The sequence below is a fragment of the Raphanus sativus genome, unplaced genomic scaffold, assembly GCF_000801105.2.
Source record: "Raphanus sativus cultivar WK10039 unplaced genomic scaffold, ASM80110v3 Scaffold1533, whole genome shotgun sequence".
Taxonomy (NCBI): Eukaryota; Viridiplantae; Streptophyta; class Magnoliopsida; order Brassicales; family Brassicaceae; genus Raphanus; species Raphanus sativus.
The window spans coordinates 1-18,517 of record NW_026616842.1 but is presented as its reverse complement, the minus strand read 5'-3'; the positions used below and the strand labels follow the sequence as shown (position 1 = coordinate 18,517).

At 34.5% G+C, this 18,517-nt stretch overlaps 5 protein-coding genes, 3 non-coding genes and 1 pseudogene across 9 annotated transcripts; 4 read left to right on the top strand and 5 right to left on the bottom strand.

Annotated features, from left to right (window-relative positions):
- The first annotated feature begins 907 nt into the window (after nucleotides 1-907).
- Nucleotides 908-2,236, top strand: LOC108853556 (F-box/kelch-repeat protein At4g29370-like). The gene has a single exon (XM_018626967.2). The coding sequence runs from the start codon at nucleotides 983-985 to the stop codon at nucleotides 2,201-2,203; it is 1,221 nt and encodes a 406-aa protein (XP_018482469.1). The 5' UTR covers nucleotides 908-982; the 3' UTR covers nucleotides 2,204-2,236.
- Nucleotides 2,237-3,491: 1,255 nt separating this feature from the next.
- LOC108851631 (60S ribosomal protein L28-2-like) lies at nucleotides 3,492-4,799 on the bottom strand. Its single transcript, XM_018625090.2, has 3 exons — nucleotides 4,588-4,799; nucleotides 4,173-4,336; nucleotides 3,492-3,777 (listed from the first exon to the last, which is right to left on the bottom strand). Exons 1-3 carry the CDS (start codon nucleotides 4,733-4,735, stop codon nucleotides 3,658-3,660), a joined length of 432 nt encoding a protein of 143 aa, XP_018480592.1. The 5' UTR covers nucleotides 4,736-4,799; the 3' UTR covers nucleotides 3,492-3,657.
- LOC130504379 (small nucleolar RNA R24) lies at nucleotides 3,874-3,971 on the bottom strand. Its single transcript, XR_008941240.1, has one exon. It is a non-coding gene; the product is annotated as a small nucleolar RNA R24 (small nucleolar RNA).
- On the bottom strand, nucleotides 4,014-4,109 carry LOC130504378 (small nucleolar RNA R24). The gene has a single exon (XR_008941239.1). It is a non-coding gene; the product is annotated as a small nucleolar RNA R24 (small nucleolar RNA).
- Nucleotides 4,800-4,914: 115 nt separating the features above from the next.
- TRNAP-UGG (transfer RNA proline (anticodon UGG)) lies at nucleotides 4,915-4,986 on the top strand. The gene has a single exon. It is a non-coding gene; the product is annotated as a tRNA-Pro (tRNA).
- Nucleotides 4,987-5,385: 399 nt separating this feature from the next.
- Nucleotides 5,386-6,856, bottom strand: LOC108851945 (uncharacterized). Of its 2 annotated transcripts, none has more exons than XM_018625423.2 (3): nucleotides 6,706-6,856; nucleotides 6,178-6,370; nucleotides 5,386-5,762 (listed from the first exon to the last, which is right to left on the bottom strand). In XM_018625423.2, the coding sequence occupies exons 2-3, from the start codon at nucleotides 6,357-6,359 to the stop codon at nucleotides 5,576-5,578; spliced, it is 369 nt and encodes a 122-aa protein (XP_018480925.1). In that variant the 5' UTR covers nucleotides 6,360-6,370; nucleotides 6,706-6,856; the 3' UTR covers nucleotides 5,386-5,575. The 2 variants fall into 2 exon arrangements, with proteins under 2 accessions (XP_018480925.1, XP_056854982.1); XM_056999002.1 differs by having other exon boundaries at nucleotides 6,662-6,778.
- LOC108849972 (protein arginine N-methyltransferase 1.1) lies at nucleotides 6,812-9,107 on the top strand. Its single transcript, XM_018623566.2, has 10 exons — nucleotides 6,812-6,837; nucleotides 7,000-7,304; nucleotides 7,422-7,432; nucleotides 7,508-7,663; nucleotides 7,751-7,814; nucleotides 7,910-8,052; nucleotides 8,132-8,219; nucleotides 8,304-8,419; nucleotides 8,487-8,637; nucleotides 8,717-9,107. The coding sequence occupies exons 1-10, from the start codon at nucleotides 6,812-6,814 to the stop codon at nucleotides 8,920-8,922; spliced, it is 1,266 nt and encodes a 421-aa protein (XP_018479068.1). The 3' UTR covers nucleotides 8,923-9,107.
- Nucleotides 9,108-9,180: 73 nt separating this feature from the next.
- Nucleotides 9,181-11,065, bottom strand: LOC108848967 (uncharacterized). Its single transcript, XM_018622438.2, has 8 exons — nucleotides 10,709-11,065; nucleotides 10,450-10,517; nucleotides 10,197-10,344; nucleotides 10,016-10,096; nucleotides 9,856-9,942; nucleotides 9,684-9,769; nucleotides 9,485-9,605; nucleotides 9,181-9,403 (listed from the first exon to the last, which is right to left on the bottom strand). The coding sequence occupies exons 1-8, from the start codon at nucleotides 10,967-10,969 to the stop codon at nucleotides 9,326-9,328; spliced, it is 930 nt and encodes a 309-aa protein (XP_018477940.1). The 5' UTR covers nucleotides 10,970-11,065; the 3' UTR covers nucleotides 9,181-9,325.
- Nucleotides 11,066-17,179: 6,114 nt separating this feature from the next.
- On the top strand, nucleotides 17,180-18,329 carry LOC130504377 (cytidine deaminase 1-like; annotated as a pseudogene).
- Nucleotides 18,330-18,517: the final 188 nt, after the last annotated feature.

Below are 18,517 nucleotides of genomic sequence, written 5' to 3'. Positions count from 1 at the left end.
GAATTCAATTTTCTATAAGAGTGTTCTATGAAATGACTGTCAACCAAAGTTAAGGTCAAAGATTAAAAAGTTGGTCTATTTGTCAAGTCCAGTCTTACAATTATATGTCACACTATCAAGAGTCACTACAACTGGAGAACTTCAAATTTTTAAAACATAGCGACAATAGTGTTTTACAAAATATTGTATATAGAAAAAGATGTTAAAGTCACACCATGAATGTTAAAGTAAATAAATTTGATGTTTTATCTAGAAATATATTCGATATTTAGCTGACTATCGATAAAACATATTGACTGGTGTTATGTAATATTAATATTTTTAATTGTTTCGTTTTTAGTTTGTCTTAAACAATATAAACAATATAGAGAGTTCACAGTTCTATATATTTCAATTAACTATAGCTAATATTATTTTGAAAAATAACAAAAAGTGAAGTATTTATTAAAAAAATGAAAATATCAATGTACTATTTAAAACACCATTATTATTGAAATAGAATATTAATAAAAAATTATGTAAGAAAACATATTATTGTTATTAAAATGTTACTAATATAGACTGAAAATCCAAGAACTAGCGTGAGAAAAATATTTACAATCTTTTTATGTGTTCCTGAATAAAACATCAAATAAAACCCGTGCAACGCACGGATCCATATCTAGTTCACTAAATAAAGTTAGTTTAAGGGTTTTCTCGTTAAATACTTAGTTTGATAGTTTTTACCCAAAACAAACTTAGTTGAAGAGATTTTAATGTTAAAAATCCTATAATCAACTATATATACATATATTAAGAAACCAAATCTAGAATCTATTGTAACTTCCATATCTCCAAAAAATCTCATTCAAAATGGGAAACGTGTTGATATGTTACTTTAAATACGGATTTAGTTTGCTAATTATATTGACCAAATCATTTTTCATATACGTTTAACCCATTTTATGAATATTCTCTCCTCCACTACTTCTTTCCACCAACGATGATCCCCAAAGAAGTTGAGCCGCCGCAGAAAAAGACCAAGCTTCCACCACCACCACCTTTTCACCATCAACCATGTCTCTCCTTCTCTTCACTTCCAAACGATATCACTTTGAATTGCTTCGCACGCATCCCAAAATCTTATTACCCTAAAATCTCCCTCGTCTCCAAGAGCTTTCGTTCTCTCCTCTCTTCCTCAGAGCTCTATGCCGCACGCTCCCAAATGGGTACCACCGAGATCTGCCTCTACATCTGTCTAGAGTACTCCACCGAGCACTTCGTGAATCCATCTCCACGGTGGTTCAGTCTCTTTGAGAAACCTAAACGAAGCCTAACCGATGGTAGGACTAAAGAGAAAACAAGTGGAAACCTCTTGGTTCCTATTCCCAATCACTCTCCACCTCCTCCTCCGCACGCATCTTCGACATTAATGATTGGCTCGCAAATCTACGTATTCGGTGGACCATTGGACGATAACTTAAGACGCTACTCCTCAGCTGTTCGGGTTTACGACTGTCGGATTAAGACGTGGCGAAATCTTCCTAGCATGAAAATGGAGAGGTTTTATGCGTCTGCATGTGTCCACGACGACAAGATTTATGTAATGGGAGGATGCATGGCTCGGTCTGAGCACCTAAGTTGGTTTGAGATGTTCGACATCAAGACACAGACGTGGAAAACCTTACCGCCGAATCCTGACCTTAATGTACGGTTGGGATGCAGAAAGGTTCGCAAAATCGGTATGGTGCATGAAAAGATTTACGTAAAGACCGAGTTTGAGCTCCGTGATTGGGTCTATGATGTGAAGGAAAAGAAATGGAGTTTTGCGGATATGGGCTTGGGTGTGAATTGGAGGAGCTCCTGGTGCGTGATAGACAATGTGATGTTTTCTTACTCTCGCTTCATGAGGTGTGTGTGGTATGATTTAAAGAGTGGCACGTGGAAAGATGTGAGAGGTTTGGAAGTGCTGAAGAAGTATCGTAGCTTTAGTTATGCTCATAATGGTAGCGTGGTTGAATTAGTGAACTATGGTGGGAAACTCGTGATTATTTGGGATAGGTTTGAGCGGCGTGGTCGTAGTCAGAACAAGAATATCTGGTGTGCGGTGGTTGCGTTGGAAAGAATCCATGAAGGCTTTTGGGGGAAGATTGAGTGGTTCGATGTTGTGCATACTGTCCCCAAGTCGTATGAGTTCTTGCGTTGTCTACCCGTTTCGGTTTAATTAGTCAAGCTAGCTGCTGGTAGAGTCATTGTTTTGCTTTGTAATTTGTGTGTTAGGCCATCTGTTTAACATCTTGAATGACTTTGTTAGACATTGTTTCAAAATTTAATCTTGATGAATCGATTTGAGAATAACCATTTTGTGACACCATTTTGCTGGGTTAATTCTAGTTACATGGTAAACTAAGATGATACAAACTCACAAGTTCTTTGATGCAAATTTTTTTTTTAATTGTTTGCATCATGGTGTTATTATTATCAGATAAAGTTCAGACTAAGATTTTACATCATTAGACATAAGACAACCTAATCTAACCAACTAGATACATTAATCAACAACCTAAAAAGAGAGAGAGACTACTTAGCGCTAATGAAAAGGAACAGCACCAAGGTCCGCAAAATTATGTGGGAGTCATTTTCTCAAACTAATCACCATTTCTGCACACTTTGTACTGTTGTTGGAATCACTTCCTTGAGATATGATGAGGCCATATCATGAGTAATTTCTTTGACATAGGGGCGGAGCAATGACTTTCTATTCCCAATCCTTCCTTAACGACAGAGATGAACAGCTAAGATCTGTGTTCTTTGAGAAAATTGTTGTTTATGTATATGCTTCTTTGTCGGTCAGAGAGGCAAGCGTGGAATGATCAGACAGAGGCTGTCATTGTCATTTTCAATGGCATGGGAATGAGTTTTGCTCATCTACAAGAGCATCGCTCTGCGGTCAACGACATTGCCACTACAAGCGATGATTCAACAGTGAAGGTGTGGGGACTCGAAAAAACTATAAAAAGACATCTCGTGTAGGTCAGTGCTAACATATCATCTCGAGGGAAGAAGCAGAGGGATCTGCACAATCCCAAGCCGAACATGAGCTCCAAGTATAGAATGGAAGAGTTGAACGAGCCTCTTCCTCCTCCTCCTCGTCTTCCTGGTATCCCGCTCTTTGCATCCTTTATCTGCCTGGAGGCGAATTGTTAACAGGTGGTACTGACTTGAAGATTCGGCGTTGGGATTTCTCCAAAAGGTTAAAACTTCAACTTGTGTTCTTGTTATCAAATGTTTTGTCACACGTTTTGTGTACAGTGTTGTTATAGTGTTTGTTGTTACTACAACTTTTTCATTGCAACATCAAATGCTTAATTAAAGAAAAAATTTTCTTAAGCTTTTTTTTTGCATAGATTTTTTCCAATGTAATGAATCTGTTCACATTTTGGTTAAACAAAATCTTGGAACAAGAAACAGGCAATGACAATGATTTAGAGTTAGATTAGTCATCATAACCATACTAAATAAATTTTTTATATCATTTTGTGAAAAAAGGATGACAAAGGAGATCGTTCAAACAAAACTCTCAGCTGTTCAGGAGAAATCATTAAACCTACAAGCATTGTCCGAAGCTCTCAAAACAAGCTTTATAAGAAGTAAAAAATTCATTCAATGGCAGATTCTTCAGGCCTGTCTGTTTCTCCTCTTGGGACCAGACTTAGCGACTCTAAGACCTTTGCTGATCACGCTGAGCCTAGCAAGTGCTGCCTTCTTCAGATCAGGCCTGTAGTAGTTGTCCACAACCTGATAAGATTTAGACCAATAGATCATTATTAACACTGAAAGACAGAGAAAAAAAAACAGATTTGAAACGTTGCACAGAACTACAGAAGGAAGAAAACATCTCAGAAGCCAAGCGTAACAAATATATTTCATAGAAGAAAAGACCTCACAAAGAAGTCTTTCTTCTTACGTGTTAGCTTTCTCATCACTGATATAATTTGCAAAAAAAACAAATAAACTAACTTCAAATGGTGTTACTAGCTCAGAAGCCAAGCGTAACAAATATATTTCATAGAAGAGACACCCCACAAAGGAGTCCTCTTCTTACGTGTTAGCTTTCTCATCACAGCTCATTAAAAACCAAAACTATAATGAAACTTAAGGACAGATTGATTATAAGAATTTGAGTTTAGTACCTGGTTGGCAACAGCTTTGGCCATCCTGGGGAACTCCTTCTTGAGTACAGACTTGTTAACAGAGAGCTTAGGCTTGTTTTGCTTCTTGGTCTTGGTGGTTCCGAGTACCACACCTTGCTCCTTGTCAGCTACTTGAATGGTCACCGTCTTTTTGTTCGCCAAACCTGAACTCACATTACAAAAAATCAAAACTTTAATTCACATAGAAGATACAAATCAACATCAAGAGACCAACAAGATTTAACAGTCAAAAAGATCCAAACTTTATTGTTAATTCAAACCAAAGTAGACATTTTTCAATCACATCTTGAGATGCCAATACAAAAACTGAACCAGAGTTCACTTTCAACCTAACATTACTAATATCTCACTGATTCATTCAGACATACAATACAGCTAGTTGTGAATCGTTTACCAGAGTGTTTGTAGGAGTTGAGGTTGCAGAGGTTGTTGGTCTCCTTGCTGAACTGAACCTTGGCATTGCCTCTACCGAACTGTTTGACCAAGAAACAGTTGTTTCTCTTCACTATCTCCCACACCAACTGTCCTGGTACTGTTGTCATTTCGATTAGATCTCCTAATGGAATGTCAAGCCTCACGAACTAGACAATTGGCTGAGTAAAAGAATGAACGAGACTAGTGCCGGCGTTAGGTAAATATATACACACTCTTTGCAAAGCCCTAGGTTTAATTCTGTGAGATAATAGGAGCCAAATTGTATTAATCTAGGTACTAATCATAAGGGCGTTTGGTCTAGTGGTATGATTCTCGCTTTGGGTGCGAGAGGTCCCGAGTTCGATTCTCGGAACGCCCCCCTTATTTTTGTTTCTGCCCCTTTTCTCTCAAGTTGTGCTACTTCTAGTTTCTTTTTTTGTTTTCTCTGTTCTTTTTCCAGTTATCTCTTTAAGATAAAAAAAAAACAAAACAAAACTCACTATTCTTTTAATTGTTTATTATAGTAGGATAGTTCTTCAAAATATGCATTTTGTGATCGTCGTTATGCCACCTTTTAAGCCAACACAATTGTCATGAGTCATGCTTGTTGGACCATCAGAGTTTGCTTAAGAAACAAAAAAAAATCTGAGTCTTGCAGTTCTGCTACATGTTTCTCTCATTTTAATAAAACCATTACCATCAAGTTATGTATCTCTGTTATCTCTGTTACCTCTTCAATGAAACATATAGTGTCAAAAAAACAGTGATATAAACTTCATGTGGAAAGTTTTGTTCTTATTGATCGCAATCTTATCGAAGAGAGTTTAGCAAAATGGATGTTTTTTCACAGCTCCAAAGGCTCTGTTTCCGTTTCAGGGCAAGGCTGGAAGCCAAAAAAAAATTGATTCATGGAAACTAAAAATATGGGGATTACACAATCTTGTTCAAGTTATTATTATTCCTCACATTCAAGGGTAATAGCCGGTGAAGGTGAATCCTCTGCCGACGATTTCACCAGCGCAATACCACGCAAAGCATTCGAGACCAAACAATGCAGCGATTCCGGCATCTTCTACCTTCAGATCGGTTCTGTTCTTCCACAAGTTCTTTGCGTAGTCTACTTCCTTCCGGAATGTTTCACAACGTCCAGGAATGCTGCAATATGGAATGGAAAAAATAGACACTGAGAAAGACCACACCCAAAAGGCAAAACCAAGATCGCAAAGCTCCTTAAGTCATGGTTACTATGTTTAATAGTCATGTTACTGTGTCATTTTGATTTTGACAATAAGTAAACATGAAAGATTGTCGCAAACAGGCTTTTACTTAGAGATGTATTGATCAAAAACAACTCAAGCTTGACTACCTTAAAACATAATCCTGCAAACTATGACAAAGGGCTAAACAAGACGACAAAGAATTCAATGCAAAGATACTATAGAATAGAAAAAAAAAAACTTGAATTAAATTCCCCATCTATTAGAGGAGACATCAAAGGATTCTAAGTAATGCCATTTTCAGTTCCAAGAACAGTCTACGACCATGAGAATGTTGAGGGAGAAGGAAGGACCTAGCAAGACGGGTGTAGAGAAGTTGCTTAGACAACTCTTGGCACTTGTCCACCGTAGCAGGTTCCTGGATATAGTGCTTGTTCTTCTCAAGCAACTGCCTGTAGTAAGAAGTTCCATGCTTGGCCACAAACTTGGAAGCCTCACATGCCTTTGACTGAACTTGTATCAACTTTGATGCCATCTTCACAAACCCTAATCCATTCAAAATACAATCAAAATGTTAACATCTACCAATTATTCTTTTTCAGTTTCATAAAAAAAAAAACAGATGATAGTACATTTTTTTTTTAACACAGCACATAATTAGAATTACATTCAAAGACAGAGACTTTACGATAAATTAACACAAATTGAGCTAAAAGACCTAAACTTTAAACCCCTAATCAGCAATTTATAGAGCAGCAGATCGAACGAGCATAGCTTTATGTCAACGTCTCAATCAGCCAAACAAAAACTAGATTCATAAAAACCCAATTGAGAAACCTGAAACGAGAAGATTGCAAGAAGATCAGCGAGGCTCACTGTACCTTGATGTTTGTGCAACTGAAGTGAGGAGGAAAAAGAGGATGACTTGATTGGGGGAACTTTCTCTTCTCTCCGAGGATCTGAAAACGACGGCTACTCTTTAATACGATGTCGTTCGGACTTCTCCTCGCTATGTCCTAATATCCCAACACGACATCGGTTTATGGTAATTCCGAACCCGGACGGATAAATTTTAACCGGTTTGGTTCGTGTGGACGGAGAGAATTCAACCGGTACAGAAAATATCTGTAGACCGATTTTAATTCAATTTAAAATTCGTTACCACCAGAAGAAAGAGGAAAAGAAAAACAAGACCAAAAGACTTGTTCAAGTGCTGAAATAAAAAGCTTGTGGCGGCTTCCTAAAACCCTAATCTTTCCACTTCCTCTCTATCCCCAAAACCCTCTCTCTCTCTCTCGTCTGCGCGAACTGGAAGAAACAATGACTAACAACAACAATCTGAACACGAAGATACGCTTCGAAGACGAAGCTGCACAAGGCTCCTCTGAAGCCGCCCAAGATGAATCCATGTCCGACGCCGCAGAGACCACCGATGACACCACCAGCGCCGATTACTACTTCGACTCCTACTCCCACTTCGGTAAATTCCCTCTTCATGTCTTCTCAAAGCTCAGATTTTTTACAGCATCTGTGCTCTTTAGTTATGAACTTATCTGCTGAATGTTAACTCTGTTTTCCACGTTTATCTGTTTTGCAGGGATTCATGAAGTAAGTATTCTCCTATGATTAGTTCATATGTTTAGTCTGTCTGGTGTCTGATTCGAGGATTGTGTAATATTACAGGAGATGTTGAAGGATGTAGTGAGAACAAAGACTTACCAGAACGTAATTTACCAAAACAAGTTTCTCATCAAGGACAAGGTTGTTCTTGATGTTGGTGCTGGCACTGGAATCTTATCTCTCTTCTGTGCCAAAGCTGGAGCTAAACATGTCTACGCTGTATGTCTTCTTCTTCTTTTTTTCCCATTAAAGTTAAAAACTTTTTTTTCAATCTGAATTGATTTGGTTGAGGTTGTTCTTTTATAGGTTGAATGTTCTCAAATGGCTGACATGGCTAAGGAGATTGTTAAAGCCAACGGATTCTCTGATGGTTAGCTTTTTTTAATTTTATTTATTTGTATGAGAAACAAACATCTGCTTTTGTACTTAGTTTATTAAAGGTTTTGTCTTTGTGCGTTGTTGTAGTTATAACGGTATTGAAAGGGAAGATTGAGGAGATAGAGCTTCCTACTCCTAAAGTGGATGTGATTATATCTGAATGGATGGGTTACTTTCTCTTGTTTGAAAACATGTTGGACAGTGTCCTTTACGCTCGCAACAAATGGCTTGTAAGTTTACAGTAGAGAGCGATGAGCCTCCTATGGTTTCATAAGCGTTCTTACCCTTTTGGTTTTCATTCGTTGATAGGTTGATGGTGGGCTTGTGTTGCCAGACAAAGCCTCTCTCTTTCTTACAGCCATAGAGGATTCAGAGTATAAAGAAGACAAAATTGAATGTGAGCTCTTTGATTCGACCCCCTTCTCTTTTTTTTTCTTCCAATGTTTATCTCCATGTCTGTTGACTGTTTTGTGTATTGCAGTTTGGAACAGTGTGTATGGTTTTGACATGTCATGCATCAAGAAAAAGGCTATGATGGAGCCGCTTGTTGACACTGTCGACCAAAAGCAGATTGTTACCGATAGTAGGCTACTTAAGGTAAGATATACATGTTTGATTTCTATTACATATGTGTGTGCCTAATGCTCACTTCATTTTGTAACAGACGATGGATATCTCAAAGATGTCTTCTGGTGATGCTTCCTTCACTGCTCCCTTTAAACTAGTTGCACAACGTAACGACTACATCCACGCCCTTGTGGCCTACTTTGATGTGTCGTTTACCATGTGCCACAAGCTTCTAGGTTTCTCAACAGGTTCGTTCACATCTCTCTCTATGCAAATTCTTTCTAGTTCATTATGGTCTGGAAACTCATCCGCGGGTGTGAAATGCAGGACCAAAATCAAGGGCTACGCACTGGAAACAAACAGTCATGTACCTTGAAGATGTGTTAACAATATGTGAAGGTGAGACTATCACTGGAAGCATGTCGGTTTCTTATAACAAGAAGAATCCTCGAGACGTTGACATAAAGCTAAGCTATTCTTTGGATGGTCAGCACTCCAAGATCTCAAGAACTCAACACTACAAAATGCGTTGAAGCTCTCTCGAAAAGAAGCAGAGCTTCAAACTTTCAGCTCAAATTGTGATATTAGTTTTTGATTTTTTTGTATTTTTTCTTTTCTTTAAAGTTCTGCAACATTCCCTTTGCTTCACAGTTCACACTACTACATTTGACTTTTATGTTTCTGAGTTTTAGACTATTGATTTTTTACTAAACCAACTCTTGTATGTGTCTATCTTGTGCTACAGAACTGGTGTTGCTCAACACTTAAGTGACATGTTAGTAGAGAAAACGAACAAAGGGATACACTTGTTTGCTATGAATATTACTGACAGAGAGAGTTAAATATTATTTTGTATAAACCAGGTTTCCCAAGTAGTCTCAATTGAACACTATATTCATCTATGTGTGTATACATGTAGGGATTGGATCTAAACTCTTAGGCCACTGGGAGTTTTCTGGAGTAAACGACGTACATTGGATCCGAACGTCCTGGATTTGGAGATATATCAACGGCCTGAATTGGTCACAAGTTGAAAATGAATAATCTCTATAAAGAGTTGAAGGTGTGTTGATGAATATATATAGAAATACATACCTGAGGAGGTTCATATCCACCAGCATAGTGAAAGTATGATCCAACAATGAGAGCATGATCTGCATCCCCGGTTGATGTCCATATCGAGATTGCTTTAGTAAAGAAGCAACGGTTGGAGAAGCTGCAGAGATAAATAAGACAAAGAGGGGAAGTGAATCCAAAAGACTTGGCAGGTTTGTGTTAAGAGAAAAGAACCAACCTCATTAGAGCGAGTCCTCCTGGCTTGAGGATTCTGTTCATTTCCTTGAAAACTACAAGTGGCTTTGTAAGATAATCCACACTTACCTATTGAGATACAAATACACACATTAGTTTGGTCATGACTTGAGTTTTAGTTAAGAAGTTAACTTATAGAAAGTTTGTGTCTTTACCACATTGGTAATAACTTGGAAAGAATTGTCTTCAAAAGGAAGCTTTGGATTGAGATTCAAGTCTTGGACTATGTACTCGGTGAGAACCTGAGAGAGAGAGAGAAGATAAGATCCATTGATATGATGATCCATATAAGACAATATTGAATCTTTGTTTTACCGGATTGCTTTTAAGCTCTTCTTCATTCATACCCATTCCAACTATTCGTTCTTGCTTATACCCAGCTGGATAATGACTTACCTATTGTAAAAACATCACAAGAACCAAATAAATCTAAAACTTGAGAGGTTTCTCAACACACAAGAAATGGTTAAAAACGGATTTGCATTTTAGTGCCTACCCAACTGCTACACATATCAAGTATGCTCACTCCTGGAGTTTCACTCTGAGGCAGAACCTTGGAGTAGTACTTTGTCAGTGCAGCAATTGCTGGATCATCAATGTGTGTCACAAACCGCGGAGCTTCATAGAACGTTGAATCAGACGACCTGACAAAAAAAAAAACCACATCATGATTCAAACAGAAGTCACAAGATCTCCAAAGGCAAAAAAACAGAGTAAGAAAACAGAGTAAGAGACAAAATGGTTTTTACTCGTCGAATCGCTGGAAATCTTCTTCTTTGAAAGGGAAGTTCTCAGGCCATTCCACTTTACTCAACGCCTAGATTCAATCAAAAGAACATTTTAGAACACAAATGTATGATCTGTTTCGTTCATAAGATACTAGAAACAGAGCACATTTCGAAGTTTCTACATTCCCAAAATGTCTAAAGGTACGAACTTTGGAAAGCTTAGCTGTTGTCTGTTGATACGAATTAACTATGATGGAACCAAGAGGGAGAAGAAGAAGACCTGTTCGACAGGAGAAGGGTTCGTCTGCCTCGCGGAAGCGATGAATGATTTGCCGCCAAGAATACTACCGGACATGTTGTTCATCCACAAGGACGTGCCGGCGAAACCGCCGAGAACCAACCGACGACGTGAAGAGGCGCGAATCCAACGGTCGAAAGGTCTCGAAGCAGCCGTTGGGAGGAGATTCAGAGGAGAGGAGTTGGATAATGGGAGAGGATTGGATCTAACTCTGAGGCCGAGAAAGTTACAAGTTTTTGACATGGTGAACTCTGTCTGGTTTCAAAGAGGGTTTGGGGCTTTTCAGGACAGAACACGACGTTGAGATTGGTGAAGATGATGATGAGAGCCTAGTGATCCAAACCATTCTTACGTGGTCGTTTCTGTCGTGGGGGGTTTATTTACACATCACCAAAGAATTGGGGAAGAAACTGCAATAAAGTGAACTAAGAGGTCCTAGTAGGAAAGAAAAAAACAAATTAGAGTAATTACATCAAATACCAATGATTCAAGTAATTTGAACTTTGAAGAAAAACCTAAGAAAAAAAATAAGAGGTTATTTGTTTTACATTCTGTTATCTCCATCCATGTCATCTTTCTAAATTTTATGAGACTGTTTATTTGTGCATTTAACTATTTTCTTTTTTTTCATAATATAAATAGTTTAGACTAAAAAAACTAATATCGAGATGTTTCTTCTAAAAAAATAATATTAATTAACAAATTCAACTAATTATAAAAACATATATTATTTGATTAGCTACACTATATTACATAAATATGTGTGAACTATTTATATTTTGAAACAAAAAAAATTTCCTAAACTAGTTACAATAAAAAACGGAAGAAACACTTTCAATTCATATTTACTTTTACTCAACTTTGAAATAAAAATAGAATTTTATATTGGAAATACTCAAAGTAAACTACTTACAATAGTAGTATTGTATATGGAATAACAGCACAAAAACATGAGTAAATTTACGTAGCATATACAATTAGATTTATTTAATTTATTTGGTATCTACATTACTATTTAAACATGAAAAATATCACTAACTAAGTTGTAACTTGATTTGAACCATATGCCCATATAGTTATACTCTCTAGTAATCCTAGCTAATTTGCTTAAAAAGATCATTGGCGAGTCATCATGAGTGAATCCTAAGAGTCACACTGACCTTTTGATTTTTGTGTGTTGGTTTATATGCGAACACTACAAGAAAGCATTGTATACTTCTATATTATTAAAAGAGAAGTACACTTTAAAAATACCTCTTAGTTTTCAGTGTTATTTACAATGACATGCCATTGAAAATATTAATTAAACTTCCTATAAAAATGTTTGTCTTAACCAGTTTATTAAATGTGTCTTTATCACTCTGTTTTTTATAGATAATCTCTATTTTAATGTTTGTCTTTTTCAGTTTAGTTAATGTGTTGTCTTAAAACAAAATTTAACTTCTCTTGTATTAAATAAATTCCGAAGTTATATATTTGTTACATAAAAAAATTTTAGGATATTAATTTTGAAATTATTTATTGTCATAAAATAAAATTTAACTTCCATTCTCTATTAAAATAATTTCAAGATAAAATTGAATTTCCCTTTTCATCTAAACCAATGTTTATTCACCTCACATAGAGCTAGGTCTCAATAAGTCTAAAAAATTATCGTATGAATAGATTTTTTACCGTAATGTTATATGTATAGTTTCAACTTTTTCTCATATTTAACATTAAGATGTACCTGTATAAAAATCAGTGTAAATCATTAATCTATGTAAAATATTACCGATCTACATATATATTTATCTATGTTTACGCTTCCAACCAACTACACAAATCAACTGTTGCTAACCTTTCTCAAAAAAAAAAAAAAAATCAAATCGATTTTTCTTATACTTTCACAACAAACCAAATCAATCATTTTAGAACACAAACAAAATATCTTTATTACTCTATCAAATCTATAATCAATATCAAATATTAATTAACTTTAATATAGTAACATGATTTTCGTTAACTATCTATATTTAGCTAAATAATAAAGTATCTATGTTTTCTTCCAAGTAAAATCTGTTTAACTGAACTTGCAGAGTACTCAATATTAAATATAAGATTAAGTAAATAGTTAAGAATGAGGCAATTGCCTATATTCTTGCTAACTACATTATCTTTAAGAAACAATTGATTTGCTTTATAAAAGTTATGGGCATTTATTAATTAACTAGGTGTAACTAGACATGCAAACAATATACTTTGAAACAGAATGAAAAATAAACCAATTATTTCAAAAGAGATTTAATTACTCCATACCCTGATTCGTAAAGAAAAAATATCAGATTCACAAAGATAAAACATTAGATCCTCGATTAATGAGTTTTGAAATCGTCATCGCCATGGGAAAAAAACCGAAAGTCGAGATATTTCTTTTTTTCATTCTTCACAATTTTTTTCTAAACACCGAACGGTTACAAAACAAAAATTGTCGGTTAGGATAAGAGAGGGGAGTCATGAGCCACTAGACCAACTTAATTTGATCTAAAACACTATGGCCCTAACAAAAAATGTGATAACAATGAGCCGAATAAATTGATTTATATATGACTCAAAGTCATTTATTTCAACGTATTTTAAATTAACTAAATTGATTTATATATTTCATATATAATCTATCATTGTTCATTTTAAGCTTTCTTTATATAAAAATTTTTTTTTCACACATTTTATTGTTTTTTAAAAACTCAAAAAGAACTCAATGTATCACAAGTAACTATTAACAAATACATCATTTAGTGTAAATCAAAAATTAAAAAATAAAATAAACACCCGCCCGGTCGGGCGGGTCATGGTCTAGTTTAAAATTACGATTCAAGATGCATGAACTAGCATCTAATGAATAAATCTCTTATAATTTCCATCTTTATTGAAAGTCGTTTACAAAAAAAAATCCATCTTTATTCAAACAACCATCGAAAATATTACTTCTTCCACTTCATTTTATTTTTCGTTTTAGATTTACGAACATGGATAAAAAAATATTTAGTTTTGTATATTTTTAAAACAAAAAATCATACATATACATCTAGCATTATTTCGACCAATAAAAAATAAACAGAAAATTTTTATTAATAATTTTTTTATTAAAATCATAAAATAACATTTATTTTAAAAATAAAAATTTTGCTCTACAACAACAATTAAATTAAAACAAAAGGAGTACTAAATAAGTGTGGACTGAGCCATTTTTGCCCCCTCTTCTTCAATACAACTATATCTTCGCTAACTATTTCGCTTTAAAATAGACTATTTATGATGCATGAACTAGAATTTAATGAATAAGTCTCTTATAATTTTCATCTGTATATTCAAACCACCATCAGAATGTTACTATATAACTGTCGATTGAGCTGTTTTCGACCACTCTTCTTCAGTACAACAATATATGATTTCTATTAAACTACAAAAGTAACATTAACTACTTCACTTTTTAAAATAGACGGTCCATGAGTTGTCTCATTGTTGGTCAAACTTTTAGATGAAATAAACAAAATTTTAACAATATATTTATTAATTATATTTTTCCTCATATCATTTATAAAAATATTAAATTCACACATTTTTTTATAAATTAATTCAATTTCATTAATAATTATTACAAAAATATAAAGTTAATTTTATAGTAATGTTTTTTTATATTTTCACCAACATTTTGATTATAATCATTCACAATTTACTAAAATCAATTGATAATGTAAAATTTCACATTTTCAAAATAATATTTTACTTATATATATAATTTTACTTATATTTTATATAATTTTACTTATATTTTATATAATTTTACTTATATTTTATATAAATTTACATGTACTTTTATATAATTTTTAAAGTTTATATGGAAACATAATTTGCATTTATTTGATAATAACAATATTTATAAAATATTAGTATTGTTTATGGAAATTTTATTAATAAATATATTATGCTTTTTGTACTATATGTCCTAAAGAAGGTTTGGATTTTTTTCACTGAAAAAATGGTGTTGTATTGTAGAAAATGGTGTTGTATTTTTTTATGAATAAGAAAATGGTGTTTATGCTTCTTTGTACTATATGTCCTAAAGAATGGTTTGGATATTTATTGATAAAATTTCTATGAACAATACTAATATTTTTATACAAGTATACGAGAAGAAGATTTTTTTATCTTCTTCTTACAAATATACATGATTTTTCTTGTTCTTAGTGGAAGAGGACACGGCGAAGCTCATACTACAGAAGATAGCCCCCGGGTGTTCTTTCACGGTCTTGCATTGTTCTTAAAAAAAAAGCGACGCCTATTTTATAAGATGATGATAAGAATTATGAAAATGCAAGGGACCACAAATAAATTATACTTGTCTTGGTTTTTAATTTGAATGATAATAAAATAACAGAATCTTTAATATGAGTTGATTTCTTCTTGGGTTCATATGATGGTACCTTTTATAAAGTCAAACTAGGTGATTTTCCCGTGTTCAGGCACGGATATAAATATTTATAAAGTAAATATACTATAATAATTAATTACTATTTACTTTTAATTTTATATTAATTTATAATTGTATGCATAATTTATATTAATACTATTATAATACTTTAATTAGACATACGATTTTAGATATGTTATAGGTTGTTAATTTTGTTGTTTTTACAGTCGATTTAGTTATCATTTGGATATATTGGTCTGCATTTATTTCTTTGAATTCAATTATAATATTTTATATTCTAAATATACTAAAATTTTGATTAATTTCTTATTTGCATTTAGGTTGGTTGGTTGGTTGTCTTATATATGTAAATATATTTCAGAACGATTATTTATAAATTAAGATATATTGTGCTTAGAATGAAATAAAAGATAAACTAAAGTGTCGGATTCCAAACTAAATAAATTAATATAACGATGATATTATTGTTATGTTGTAAGTAAAATCATCGTTATATTCATGTTGTAAGCAACCATAAAATTTACATGATTTTACTTACAACATGATTATTTTAAGTTTGGTTTCTTACATTCATGAGCTTTCAAATATCATTGTATTTAGCTTATGTTAAGTTTCACAAACATAAAAACATAAAATTTAAAAGAAAATTTAATATTAAGGAAACATATAATTTTAATGATGATAAAATATAATATATCTACCTTGTTAAAGTATATCGTGTTATTTTAATTTAAAATATTTTGTAATTATTTGATCAAAAAATGTTTACTGTTAAAATCTTTTTTCATTTTCTAATATCTATTAAAAATAAACAGTAAAAAATGTGATTGTATTTTACAAATTATATTATATAAGTAAAATATAATATAGATATTTTCTGTAATGAAAGATATTATAGTCAAATAAATAAAACATTTCACTAATACTAATTATAAATTATTTTTAGTCAGCATATATTTGCTTATGTTACTTAATTATTTTATGTAATCATCTAAGAAGACATATAGATATATAAATATTTCTATTACTTTGAAATTTTATTGTTTAAAATTATGTTTTAAATAAATATTATTTATTTTTCTAATATCAAGATTATCTATGTGATATTTTCTTTTATGAAATCACATTATATACAAATATATATTTTTCATCTAAGAAAATATAAATATAAATAAAGTATATTATTACTTCAAAAGTATATTTTTATGTTATTTTTTTAAATGGAATATTACTATTTTGTAAATTTTCCTTTTTAATGAAATTATATTATATAGGCATATATTTTCGTTTTTAAATTTGTTTTTAAACTTTATAAATGTTTCCTTTTTATGATATAAGTTATTTGGAAATTTTTTAAAAAGGAAACTAAATAAAAAAATCAGCAAAAATTTAACTGTAATAATTTTAATTCATTAAGGGTATACGTGTAATCAACCATCATGAGAGTTAACGTGAGCGCGACACATAGGAAACTGACTTCTCAAATAATATTATAGAGATATAAATGCAGTAATCTTTCTTCGTTACGAATGTTTATGAATTGCTTCTCCTCTAATTATTATACACCACTGATGTTCTTACATTAAAAAAAATAGGAATGAAAAACACTTAAAGCATATATTTTTCTTTTGGTAAAATGTTAAATTTGGTTTTGCAATTTGCATGCATATCAAAGTAATATAATAGAGTCCACTAGCATCTAGCAAACATGTTAGTTTACAAAAAAAAAAAAAAAAATCTAGCAAACATGTTTTTTTTTCCTTGAAAATGGCTAAAGCCTAAATGTTGAGACTTTTGTTGAGAGCTGAGGCACAAAAGTGAGTTTTCTGTTAAGTTCACGTAATCAAGTCATTGTAGACTTTTAGTTTCTCAAGTCAACCAAGTTCACGTCAAGATCAACATGGCGACACAAAGGTCTAGTTTCTTTCTGGTCGCTTCATGATTGCCTAAAGATTAAATGGGTCACGAGTTTTGATAAAATGAATTAATTCACGTCGTCTGCCCATTAACGTCTTAGCGAATAAGAGCATACTGCCTTCCACTTCGCGTATCCTTCCCGGGATCCATTCATATAAATCCCCAACCCGACCCGAACCGACCCGAATAATGGATCGACCCAGCTTCCTTATCCACGCGGAAGAAGCCGAATCCGCCGCGAAACGACACGGCGTCTCCGTCGTCAATCTCCTCCCTCTCCTCGTCAACCCAGCGAAACCCCTCGCCCGTCCCCCGATCTCGAAATTCCCCGTCTCAGCAGTCGGACTCGGATCGTCGGGCCGGATCTTCGTAGGCGTCAACGTCGAGTTCCCAGGCCTCCCTCTCCACCACTCGATCCACGCCGAGCAGTTCCTCGTCACCAACCTCGCGCTCAACTCCGAGCCGATCCTCCGTCGCTTCTCCGTCTCCGCCGCTCCCTGCGGCCACTGCCGCCAGTTCCTCCAGGAGATCCGCGACGCCCCCGACATCAGAATCCTAATCACCGATCCAAACGCCTTCCGCGACGCCGTTACGGATAACGAAGACGCCGTTACAGAGAAAAACGACACCGTTGCGGAGAAAGAAAACGCCGTTACTGAGCAAAACGACACCGTTAGTACTGAGCAAAACGACACCGTTAGTACTGAGCGAAACGACGCCGTTGCGGAGAAAGAAGACGGTTACGTGCGTTTAGAGAGCATCTTGCCGCACAGATTCGGCCCTGACGATCTCCTCGAGAGAGACGTCCCTTTACTCCTCGAGCCGCACGATAACCGTCTCACTCTCTTAGGTGTTATCACCAACGGTCACACTGATTCCGATCTAAAGCTAACGGCTTTATCCGCCGCGAATAGATCTTACGCGCCGTACAGTCGGTGTCCGTCGGGAGTGGCGCTGGTGGATGCGAAGGAGAGTGTACAGAGGATGGTACATGGAGTCGGCTGCGTATAATCCTAGCTTGGGCCGGTGCAAGCGGCGCTGGTTGATTTCGTGGCTAACGGAGGAGGAGGAGGAGGGGGTTTGAGAGGATCGTTGGGGCGGTGTTGGTGGAGAAGAGAGATGCGGTGTGCGTCAAGAGCATACGGCGAGGATGCTTTGCAGGTTATTGCTCCGAAATGTGATTTCGAGGTCTTCCATTGCTGAGATTCTTAGTGAGAAGCTGATAAAGTCCTAAGCTTTGTTCGTGAAGTCGCAAGCTTTCAATTTGATGCAGTGTTTCTATGATGATGAGAATATTTGTAATTGGATGCAATGTTTTTATGATGATGAAGAAAGCCAAAGGTTTGTTCGCTTAGTTTCACACAGTCGCTGTGTAGACAAATACTGAAAGGCGAAACAGA

Excerpts from the sequence above, each read along its gene's own strand:
- LOC108853556 (XM_018626967.2), top strand. The coding sequence starts at position 983 with ATGATCCCCAAAGAAGTTGAGCCGCCGCAGAAAAAGACCAAGCTTCCA.
- LOC108851631 (XM_018625090.2), bottom strand. The coding sequence starts at position 4,735 with ATGACAACAGTACCAGGACAGTTGGTGTGGGAGATAGTGAAGAGAAAC. Across the intron at positions 4,337-4,587 it reads CAACTCCTACAAACACTCTG|GTTTGGCGAACAAAAAGACG; the intron begins GTAAACGATTCA and ends ATGTGAGTTCAG. Across the intron at positions 3,778-4,172 it reads CCAAAGCTGTTGCCAACCAG|GTTGTGGACAACTACTACAG; the intron begins GTACTAAACTCA and ends AAATCTTATCAG.
- LOC108851945 (XM_018625423.2), bottom strand. The coding sequence starts at position 6,359 with ATGGCATCAAAGTTGATACAAGTTCAGTCAAAGGCATGTGAGGCTTCC. Across the intron at positions 5,763-6,177 it reads CTCTACACCCGTCTTGCTAG|CATTCCTGGACGTTGTGAAA; the intron begins GTCCTTCCTTCT and ends TCCATATTGCAG.
- LOC108849972 (XM_018623566.2), top strand. The coding sequence starts at position 6,812 with ATGTCGTTCGGACTTCTCCTCGCTAT. Across the intron at positions 6,838-6,999 it reads TTCGGACTTCTCCTCGCTAT|AGGAAAAGAAAAACAAGACC; the intron begins GTCCTAATATCC and ends ACCAGAAGAAAG. Across the intron at positions 8,220-8,303 it reads TAAAGAAGACAAAATTGAAT|TTTGGAACAGTGTGTATGGT; the intron begins GTGAGCTCTTTG and ends TGTGTATTGCAG.
- LOC108848967 (XM_018622438.2), bottom strand. The coding sequence starts at position 10,969 with ATGTCAAAAACTTGTAACTTTCTCGGCCTCAGAGTTAGATCCAATCCT. Across the intron at positions 10,345-10,449 it reads GATTTCCAGCGATTCGACGA|GTCGTCTGATTCAACGTTCT; the intron begins GTAAAAACCATT and ends TTTTTTTGTCAG. Across the intron at positions 9,943-10,015 it reads AAGAGCTTAAAAGCAATCCG|GTTCTCACCGAGTACATAGT; the intron begins GTAAAACAAAGA and ends TCTCTCTCTCAG.